The 11,077-nt window shown below is 49.4% G+C and overlaps 2 protein-coding genes across 2 annotated transcripts; one reads left to right on the forward strand and one right to left on the reverse strand.

The window, feature by feature from the left end:
- Positions 1-1,521: 1,521 nt before the first annotated feature.
- EI90DRAFT_3289839 (uncharacterized protein) lies at positions 1,522-2,035 on the reverse strand (the record flags this gene model as incomplete). Its single annotated transcript, XM_039067190.1, has 2 exons — positions 1,522-1,885; positions 2,007-2,035. The coding sequence occupies 2 exons, from the start codon at positions 2,033-2,035 to the stop codon at positions 1,606-1,608; spliced, it is 309 nt and encodes a 102-aa protein (XP_038915489.1). The 3' UTR covers positions 1,522-1,605.
- Positions 2,036-4,479: 2,444 nt separating this feature from the next.
- EI90DRAFT_3289840 (uncharacterized protein) lies at positions 4,480-5,042 on the forward strand. The gene is made up of 3 exons (XM_039067191.1): positions 4,480-4,491; positions 4,568-4,696; positions 4,754-5,042. The coding sequence occupies exons 2-3, from the start codon at positions 4,576-4,578 to the stop codon at positions 5,020-5,022; spliced, it is 390 nt and encodes a 129-aa protein (XP_038915490.1). The 5' UTR covers positions 4,480-4,491; positions 4,568-4,575; the 3' UTR covers positions 5,023-5,042.
- The last annotated feature ends 6,035 nt before the right edge of the window (positions 5,043-11,077 follow it).

Here is an 11,077-nt window from a genome sequence, read left to right on the forward strand (position 1 = left end):
TATGATTGCTGCACCGGTGCTAATGAAACATAAGTAGGCCTTTGAACTATGTTGTTCAGGTGATTTTAACCTTTCCCATTCCAGCCTAACCAGCCACCCACTACACTTAGCCCTTGATACACTTCACCAGACCAATCCCGACCTTGCAAGAGCAATCACAGCACCACGAAAGCGGCCCCATGCTGAAGGCGACATTTCCCAGATTCCAACTCTACTGTACAGGGGGAAGAGTTGACAAATACTCTGTATGATGATGTTGATGTGATGGTACATGAGGTTGTTGAGCATGTAGCTGGGAATGTGCCTGGTGGGTTTGAAGAAGAAGCTGACAGTTGTCAGAGACCAGATTCGAGACAAAGGAGTGTCTCCATAGCGGAGGGCTTTGGCCTCAGCGACTTCTGCCAAGAGCGCTGTGCCTAGTGACACGTCCGTGCCCTAACTTACTGACTGGCAATCAGAACTGAAGGGGGGTAACTCTAGTTGATTTTATTACTGGGGTGTAACCTATGTACAAGTGGGACATATATATGGTTACAGCGAAGACGGGTCCGCGATTGGCGGAGCCGAACGGAGCGGAGCTAACGGGGTTAGCGGAAAGGCAGGTGATAACCCAGAAATGGAAAGGAGGGATAGGCCCGAAGGTGGGCTCTGCAGGGCAGGCGAGTGTATTGCCCAGCGGAGGCAGGAGTGCGCTAGCGGACGTCGGAGCTGTCCGGAAGTCTTCGGGGCTCCGTACTTAGGGAGGCGTAGGTAATAAATTGAAATGAGGGGGTGGTGACCATCGAGGGGTACCGAGGGGATCGCGGAATACGGGAGCTCCGAGGTTGGTGAGGGAGGAGTGGAGTTAGACCGGAGGGAACGGAGGAACCGGAAGTTGATGGCTGGGAATGGATATGACAACAGTGGCCTACAAGGGTGCCAGACTTGTGCTGAGGAAGCTGAGTCCAACACCCTTACTGATATCATCTTGCTCCCTTCCTCTAGCTCCCAGAACTGCGATCTCAGCCATGGAAAGTGGGTCAGGCAGGCATGCAATTTGGATGAGGAGATGGAGATTTTTCGTTTCTAATATACATGTTACTTTAAAAGGAAATTTGAAATATATTTGCATAGCCACCAAGCGCCAGCAAGGAATTTGCGTGACATAGGCTGCTGAACCACCACCCCAGCGTGACACGTGACTGGTAGTTGGTCGCGTGGGTACAGTATATCTTGGGCCTCGACGATGGATGTCAGTTGAGGGGGAGTTCTGCTACCACAGCGAACACCCGGCATGGGCCTAAACCTTCATGCAGTGCCCCTGTTTAAAACTAATTAGGCCTCTAACATCTGAAGGGAGGATGACGTGGCCACTATGGTAATGCCAATCAGCCGCAACCCCGTAAGCCCAGAGCCACACTGGCTGGAGAGATGCAAGAGCGCGGGTGCATGTCCCGCTGTCAAGCCAACCCTTCCTTTTTCTTCTCACCACTACCTTTTTGGGATGACAAGCGCGATAGTGGCAACGCCAATGGTGACCTCCGTAAGCCCAGATGGGACTGGCCAGAGGACTGTGGGTTCAAGTCCCACCGTCACCCCAACCCTTCCTTCTTTTTCTCTTCTCCACTACCTTTTGGGATGGTGAGGTGCAATAGTGGTAGTGCCAATGGTAGCCTCCATAAGTCCATGGGCAGGCCGGAGGAGTGCAGGTTCAAGTCCTGCCATCACCCCAACACCCTTCCGATTCATCTTTCTCTCCACTACTTCTTTGTGACGAGGCGCGATAGTGGTAGCGCCAATGATAGCCCCATATGCCAACAAAAAGTTGACTGCAAGGAATGCAGGTTCAAGTCCTGCCGTCACCCCAACACTTTCATTTCTCTCCACTACCCCTTCTACCAAAGGCCTATCTGCCACATGCCTTTATTCAACAAGCATGAGCAAGATGCCACCAACACCCATCGCCACTGGAACATTCACCAGCCTAGTACCGTGACATAAACCCGTGAAAGCACCCTCCAACTCACCCACCCGCAAGAACCGCGCACTCAAACATTGACTTAACCATAGGCACACAGCAGCAAAACATGCGACCCCAACACTGGGGGTCGCGTGTCCTTTTCTCTATCCAACCTCCATTCTCCCTCACCCGTTGTTCAATCTCAGTGCAGGGGTCGCATGCCCCTTTATGTGTTATTGCTTCATCTCACTTTATTCTCCTTCACACCATTGATTACTCGATGTCTCATACTTCCCAGGTCAAACAAATTCCTTTCTTCACATCTTATGTTCTCCAAACTTTTTTCACCCGAGTCACTATAGTACGGCATATGCCGATAGGCACGGTTACGTACTCTAAAATGAATCCATCCATCCATACAGTATATCTTAGATTGCCTCCGATAAATTCCATGCCTAACTATCCCATCTGATCCAGATGCCATCAGCAACAACAGCGATTGCAATCCGGACACAATCTGCGACCCCCTCCCAGCTTCTCCCACACTCCCGTGAGGTCCGATTATCGCACCCGCAATACTGAACACACCCGATGTAGCCAGCGCATCCATGACATATGCCAGTGGCCGTCGGATATGTTTTGCCCCCGAATAATCCACCGGGCTCCATATGTGTTGTACTTCCCAAGTCACACCAGCGGAGATTGAGGACGGCTCAACCGTGGTTCAGTGCACTAAGGCCGGATTTGGGTGAGTCCAATGTATCGACATGCAACCATGACTCATAAACACCATAGGTCGTGTCAAGGCCTCGGCACTTACATACCACCTGCGGATCCCACAATGAGCAACGCAACACTAAACGTGCACGGAAATAAAATGGCGGAGGTGAAATTGACGCTCCTTGTAGTCTAGTTATATCATATTTGAATTGAAATTTTTGACCTTCCAAAATGTGTTTTTGCACCCTCGAGCTGACCCTCCCTCCCTAACCTCGGGTTCGGCATTTCCCAAAATGACCCCCCTTGGGTAGATGTGGTTTGGCGGGTTTGGCGTGGCTCGGTTCAGTTGCGGCTCTGGATAGGAGCTAGGTTGCGTTGTTCTAGCTTGGTCAGTTGGTCAGTCAATATATTTACTCGGTGCACGGTGTGGGTTACATCGTGCGTGTGGGGTCTGGTGTTGGTGCTGTGGTGGTGGCTAGATTATAAGCTGTCGTGCGTAAGTTGTCAATAAGGGTCATGGCGATCAATTAGAGTGATTCAAGTTCACAGGCGGGGGGGGTGTGGAACAAACAACGCGTGCGGTATTCGCATTAGGGCGTTGAGGCCCAGACATATAGGGTGTGGGGTTGTCGCCAAGCAAGGCGAGTGGGGGTGATTGAGCGATGAAGCGCGAGAGGGAAAAAGCATTGTTGGACGCACCACCTTCAACCCATAGTGGCCGAAGGCCCCTCTAAGCGCCTAAGTATTCGCTGCATCTCCAACAGGTGCCTGTCGTTTCGGGCGGGCAGGGGGGCATTGATCTTGCGTGGCGTGTTCCTTTTGCGCAGCTTGTGCCCTGTTGGGGGTGTTGGTCCTTTCCCTCGTCTTGTTTATGGCGGTTATGTCTGTGATGGTCGGTACTCCGAGCGTCTGGTCTTCCAGGTCATGTGTGCGGAGTTTGCGGGGGATGCCTTTTGGGGCGGGGTAACTGGGGGGGCACGATGTTTGCACGGTTGTCTGTTAGGGCAGCGCCCTCGTCAGGGGGGGATTGGAAAGTGAGGACTCTTCCTCTGTGTGTGACTCTGCGAGTCTTTTGTGGGACACCAAGCCTGCGGCGCGTAGACCGTGTGGAAATTCCAAACAACTGTCCTAGATCGTGCAGATCTACACAATGAAATCCAGCCGCCCTTGGGTGACTGGACGCTCTTGGTCGACGGCCCTGGGCTCGAGATCGGCGCGAGTCTCGCCCTGGCGCCGCCCGAGCTTTAGTCCCCTTGGTCGACAGAGCCGGCATTTTTTGATTGATGTTTTCCTCATGGATTCTTTCCTCCCAGTGAGTGATGGTGGTGCAGAGCCGAGCGGCTTGACATGTGCCAGAGAGCTGGGTCCATCAGCACTGCAGTCATCATCAATATTTCATCAACAGGGAGCACAGAACGGCAATATGGCGCTTATTCTGCATATTGACAGGTGCTTCTTTTATAAATATTCCAAATATCTATCCATTAATTTTTACGAAAGGGTTCACACCCCTTTCACTTTTCAACTGCCATTTTCTCACAACACCGTTGTATGCCATCAATTTACAATCAATAGAGTTTGGGCCCTTTCCACACAATTGAGTCAACCAGACAATCAGCAACCCATCAAGTGAAACAGTTGCACTTGGGTTGCAGATTGCTATTTAGTCCCTGAAAAAACACACTGTCAGCTGTGATCGCAATAATGACCATAATGTTGTAATTTTCTGGGAATATTACTTTTCAGATGTCATTGAATGTGCTGGAATCGCCTATATAGCCTCCTGAGATTGTGCTCTTCCTTCCTCCTTGCTGCATACACTAAAGACTGAGGTCAGCATGTCCTCCCAAACCACTGACCAAGGCACACATACTTACCCAAGCCATGCTTGCTACCTGCCTGCAACAGCAGACACAATGCGATTCTGGAATTTCTTCACCCCAATTGCTTTTCTCCCAATTTCCACAGCTGATTTCACTATTGGCACAATTTCTATTGGAACCTATTATTCTCAAGGAGCTGCAGTCAATTCCACTGGTGAGCCAAAATGAAAAATAAAAGTTTTGCTCTTGATGAGCATTGGTTTCTCCACAGATGGTTGTGCAACTGCTGTATTGACAGGTGTCAATGGCCACTTCCAAGTTGGGGAACACATGCGGTTCAATGTTTGTGAAAGTGATGTTGAGATTAGCAATACTGCATGGAACTTAGTTTTCCCTGAGGAAACACTGCTGGGAGTAAATGGAACATGCAGCGAGATCCAGGGTTCTGGCCAGTGGTGCATAGTTGCTCGTGGCAACTGGACATGGAATCCTCAGTACTTGTGCCAGTCAATTGTGTGTGAAGTGGGGACTTTGGACTAATTGATGATACATAAATCCACATCCATGGATAATTGTCATTCTACAGAATGCATGTACTTTATACCCCAGCCAGAGTGAATGGAGGCTGCCCATGCATAAGTGGACACAAGGTCCAAAGTTGGTGGAAACACTCAACTTACTCCTGGCAATGAAGGAACTTCCCAGTTGTTGGTATAGAGCACTCAGTGGAGACACTGGGGTGATGGGGGAGAGATGATGTTCATAACTCACCCAGTGGGTAGCTATGGTAATTGTTATGGATGTAACCCCAGAAGTGGAGAGTGTCAGGATCTGGGAAACTTTACCAAGGGTCATTGTTATAGAAATGGACATTTCCCATATGGGCCCTGTGCACAACCCTAAAAATAATGTTATCCAATCAATTACAACCAAAAATCCCCTTGTTTCACCAATATGTCTAAACACCTGCTGTACAACCATATGAACCCCCTCCCCCATTCTATTCCCTATGCCTGTGCCAGAATGGATGAAAATGGGCACTGTCAGAGTTGGAGAATACTGTCAGAAGACGGACTGAAGATGGATGGGTTTCTGTCTGAGTCGGGGTCAGAGGTGTTGGCAGAAGTCTGTTGGAGTGCACATGTGTGGATATGTGTCAGGGACCAACCCGGGGTTGAGAGCGTCTGGGTATATCGCCTGGTGCTGAGGGCCTGGTAGGGTGTGATGTGGGCATGCATGGCAGCAGGCCCGATGCAGGCAGACGTCCCTGGCCACTCAGGCTGAAGTGGGAAATGTGAATTGTTATTAATAGAAAGGGAAATAAGCTACTTGCCTGAAGTGGGAAATGTGAAAAGAAGGCTACTTCTCAGTTCCCACTTAGGCTATGTTTATATACATGCAGTTGAGGCCACGTGGGAGGCACCACATCATCTACAGACACAGCCACGCCCATCTGGGTATCTCTGCAAGAGATCCTAGGAGTGCCCGGTGCATGGGAAGTCACCCGGTGCACCCGGGTCCGGGCGTGTTACATTGCAGTTGGGTCAATGGTACATTGATATAAGGAAAGTCGTCCATGTAATGAAAGAAGAGAAGGAAAAGGAAAGAAGAAAGAAGAGAAGAAGAAAGGAAGGAGAAGAAAGAGGGGAGAAGGGAGGAAGCAGGGCAGGGGGAGGGTAGAGGTACCAGGTGGAGGACGACAGGATTGGGTGGGTCCGGGCCAGGCGGAGCAGGGTCAGGCAGGTGTGCCCTGACAATATGCAGGCAGAAATATGCGGTGCATCTGGAAGCGCTGTTCAAGGTTAACAGAGTGGGATTGCAGCCTCAGTGACTCAAGTGGAGCACTGTGCCCTGAGCTTGACATTTGGGGGAGTGTCAGGGCACACCCCCCTGACCCGGCCCCACCTGGCCCCACTTCACCTGGTACCCCGCCACCCAGCCTCCTCCTACTTCCTCCCTCCTTCCTCTTTCTCTCTTTCTCCATTTCACTTCCTCTTCATGTATTTCACTTTCTCTTTATTTTCTCTTTATTCTACACGGACGACCTTTCCTTGTATCAATGTACCATTGACCCACCTGCAGCGTGCTCACGACACGACCAGCCCAGGCGCTGTAACAGGGAATTTATCCCAACGTCACACAGGCTCACAGGGGGGACAGTAATCTCCTGCCTGCCTCTCTCAATCTCACCAAAGGTCCTTGTAGTACGGTGCTGTATAGTTGTGGCTGTGCAGTCATGGGACTACCCCAACTACACTCACCAATGTATATACATGAAAGAATGAAAGAGCACTGTTTTGTAGTGCAAGGGTTTATCCCTGCAACAGCGCCCCAGGCGACCCCCACTACGTCCAGCTCGCGTGTTGCAAGAGGGCTAGCGGCTCTCTACGCCGACTAAGCTTGCGGGGCCAAACTCTCCTAAACACTTTCTCTCTAGACTTTGCTCGACTCTCGATCCTTAAACTCCGTGTGGGTTCTCTGGGATTCCACAAGGTCCGGGCTCAACTGATCTACTACCCACTCGTTGTGGGCTAGACAGTTGCCCTTATTCCTACTGTTGGATTCCACTCACTCACACCCTCTCTAGCGCGTCCTAGCACCTTAGAGAATTTTGGGGGAGGGGAGAACTTCTTTTCCAGAATCCGGTATGTACAGGATATAAGGAACAATTATTTTTAGAATAATTGATGGGAAATATTGGTACCATATGGCACCTGCATACCTTATTAGGTGAAGTAATAAAAAAGGTAACAGTATCAATAAAAGAATATTGATCAATAACTGAAATGATGGCAAAATATGAAAATATAAGAAAATAAGCGATTTCTCAACGGATTTATGGAATTAAGATCCGAAATTGGAAATGTAGCTGAATAGAACTATTACGCAGCCGATAAGCATTTTTACCGATTTATTAGACGCCGTGGAAACGAGTGAGGCTGGAATTCTGGGTTGCCGCTTGAGATTCCCACGCCTGCACATGCCTGTGCCTAACTTGCCCAACATAGAACTCTGTCAAATCTCCTCCGATTAAGACGTTCTTGATATCGTCGGAATCGTACGAATTAGCACTATTTTTAGATACCAATTCCGTACCGAGTCGTCGCATGAATAAAAAGGGTTTTCTAATCATGGAAATGGGTATCCGAGCCGGTGCTGTGCGTGGGCAATTATCCTGCCTACAGCGTTCACAGCGATGCCCTCAGGATCCCCCATGGGGACACCCAGGTGACTATGGCTGTATGTGAGGATGACGTGGCACCTGTCATGTGACCCAAGCCGCATGTATATAAACATACCTGAAGTGGGAACCAAAGAAGTAGCCTTCTTCTCATCCTTTTCCACTTCAGGTAAGTGACATAGTATTCCCTTTTAATAATAATAACATCCTTTTCCACTTCAGTCTGAGTGGCCAGGGACTGTCTCCTGAGCCGGGCCTGCCAGTATGCACGCCCGCTCCACACCCCGCGAGACTTCTAGTGTCGGGCATCTCACCCAGGCCTCCTCTACCCCAGACGCATCCCTGACAGGGAGATCCCATATTTACAGATTGACACTTACAGCGGACTTCAAACAAGACTTGCAGGTGGAGTGGACCTGTAGGAGGAGCGCAGACTCTGCGAGCATGGACTCAGAGGGGGGAAGCCCCTTTGCACTAGTGTCAATAAAAGCGGATCAACGCCGATATTGGCAAGTTAAGTGAATGAGTGGATAACATGATAGACACTCAGCAAGGAATGAATGTATGCTGCTGAGTGGCAAAAGGCCAAAGGAAAAGCGGGGTCAGCATGCGGCACCAACACAAATCTGTGAAATGGGATGCAGGAATCAGCGCAGTGCTGATAAGTCCGCAGACAGAGGGTGATCCATCAGTGCTGTCACAAACAAGGACAGCATGATGGCCAGCAAAGGTATGGAGGGGAGTGTTGACCTGACCACAGGGTGTGGAGGGCAACCAGAAGCATCAGGTGAGTGGAGGTACAGATGTGGGCAGAGGTTCGGATGCAGATGGAAGTCCGGATGCAGGCAGAGGTCTGGATGCAGTGCATAGCTGTGACCACATAGTGGAGTGATGGGTGTGGTTCAGATGGAGATGAGACAAGAGGGACTAGAGGGACTGGATGCCAGGAGCGCCAAGGGCTCAGGAACTGGAGGTAAGGTTGGAATGCTGGCAAGGTCCGGGGTCAGATTGTTGACCAAGTCTCACTCCATAGGACAGGGGGCCAGACATCAGGTTGGGGGCTGGTTAGGATGGGTTTCAGGTCAGCAGATGCATTGGTTCGCCACTGATGGAGCCCTGGGATTTGTCAGTCATGACAGGCACCTCCAGCCCCATTTTTGTAACAGTCATTGAAGGTGGCTGACTACTACAGTCATTCACCCCTTAATGAAACACACACCCTGTTAGAAATTGGGACAGGGGAGCTCCAGAAGGGATAATGGAGACTCATGGAAGGATCTTGGCCTCAGTGACTCAAGGGGGGCTGTTACAAAAATGGGGCCTGAGGCACCCATTTTGTCTGTTCTTGGTGCAGGAAGAGGGAAGGGTGAGGGGAGATGGTCCATAAGGTTGTACAGATGTTATCACAGGTGGTGGCACAGGTGATGTGTTAATGCCATTTAGCATGGATGTTTTAGATGATAATTGTTTGTAGATTCCAATTATTTACATATCATGTGATTTGGGTGTGTGCAGGGCCCATAAGTGTCTAAATTGGAGAAATCCTATTTCCATAACAGGAGCACTGTGGCACTACTTGTTGTCAAAGGGGGATCCTTAATTTTGGGAGAGTCAAGTGTGTCTTGAGGGTGACTGTTATGGATTCAGAGTCTCCAATGACCATATCCATTGCCCTGCCAGGACCTTTCCCTTTGTTATTCTTCACACTCTCTCCCCCTTCACTCCCCCCCCTCATGCAAAGCTTTCCCCACAGAGATATGCCCCTCAGGGACCATGTTATGGTTGGTAGGAGACTGGGGGGCGATGTTACAGATATTGACTCTCCAATGACCATATCTGCCACTCAGTCAAATTCCCCTTCTCCCTCTCTCTCTCTCCCACTACTCTTCATATTCTTTTCCATTCTACCCCCCTTGTGCAAAGCTTTCCCCATTGGGGTTTTGGTGCTGGCCAAGGTTGTTTATATTTTGTGGGATTTCCCACAACCATTTTACTTTGTAGGTAGTCACACATCATGTATGGAAACCACCAGAGGTGGTTCCCACTAACTACTATGAACTACTACAAGCCTCCTTGTGTGCTGTCCTTGTAACAACCTCCCTTCTGAGATAGTCACATGTCATGTACAGAAACTGCTGGAGGCAGTTCCCACTCTACTACTACAACTTCAAAACTTTGTTCTGTCTCTGTAACAACCCTACCTCTGTGAATGTACATAAAGTCACATGGGTAAGCGGGAACTTCTGTTAACTGCTTACACACACCATAAAATACATACCATTGTGTCACTTACGGCCTCATGTGCTGAGCAACCCCACTGAGACCTCACACTTTTTTAAGTGTATGAGGTGTGTTTTACAAAAACACAACCCACAAAACTATATTGCATTGTTAACAATCTGACTTGGTAGTGCCAATGGTGCCAAAACATGCCCACAAGGGCAAGGTTGCTTCTGCAGCAATGATAAAGAAGAATGAGTGGTTTATAAAGAAACCTCAATCTCCCATTATGGGAGATTCAAAACAACAGCCATTGTCAGATGATGATGAGGATCAACATGATCCAGAAAGAACAACCACTTCAGGGCTGGTCCCTGAGGGTTTTAAAAACTTATGTGGAGCAAGTGTGGGGCCCAATACCCCTAGAACTCCACGTCACATCGATCTCACCCAAGTTGGGGCAGATCTCTCGCCCCCAGAGGAGGTGATCGACTTGCATGATAAACATGTAAGCACCAAACAATCAGCCCAAAGCTGATTGGATACAGTCACAGGAAACTCCAGGGCCCCACTATCCCCTGGAGTCTTCCCCCATTTCCCCAAGTCAAGCCCCAAAGGCAGACAAAGGGAACCAGAGGGAAGAGCCTCCACATCGGCTATCCAACAAATTACTGGACTTCTTCCAGGTTCCATCCAAATGGAGGACAGGAAACAAAGAACAACAAAGAACAACTTCTTCTCAGGCTAAAGGCCTGAGAAGGCACAAAGGAACACCCTGAGAGCAGGATCTCTCAGAGCGTGGAAGCTCAAAAAGAACTTCTGCTGTCTGCACAACCCCACGCCATGCCAGACAAGGCAAGGTTGCCAACCTCAGAGGAGGTCTCCGAGGAAGCCTTATGGAAAAGTAAGTAAAAATCAGCGAACAGACTCTTCCATGAAAATGAAGCACCCTCCATGACTGCCTTGCCTAAACAAAGCAAGCATGGAGTTTATACTCCAAGATCCCCTTCTGGAAGAAGCAGCAATGTAAACTGGGGAGAGTCACTACTCACCCAGCCTAACTTCCTCCTGGAAAACCAGGAATCGCACATAATAAACATGATAAACTCAATCCAAAAAAAGATTGAGGAAACAAGTGTCATATCCATCTATGGCCATCATCCTCCACTACCTCTGATCCTTCCAGACAACCTC

Source organism: Cantharellus anzutake, assembly GCF_015039405.1.
Source record: "Cantharellus anzutake strain C23 chromosome Unknown EI90scaffold_27, whole genome shotgun sequence".
Taxonomy (NCBI): Eukaryota; Fungi; Basidiomycota; class Agaricomycetes; order Cantharellales; family Hydnaceae; genus Cantharellus; species Cantharellus anzutake.

Bases quoted from the DNA above. Each gene is read 5' to 3' on its own strand.
- EI90DRAFT_3289840 (XM_039067191.1), top strand. From the start codon at position 4,576: ATGCGATTCTGGAATTTCTTCACCCCAATTGCTTTTCTCCCAATTTCC. The intron at 4,697-4,753 runs GTGAGCCAAAAT...GTTTCTCCACAG, and splicing joins AGCTGCAGTCAATTCCACTG to ATGGTTGTGCAACTGCTGTA.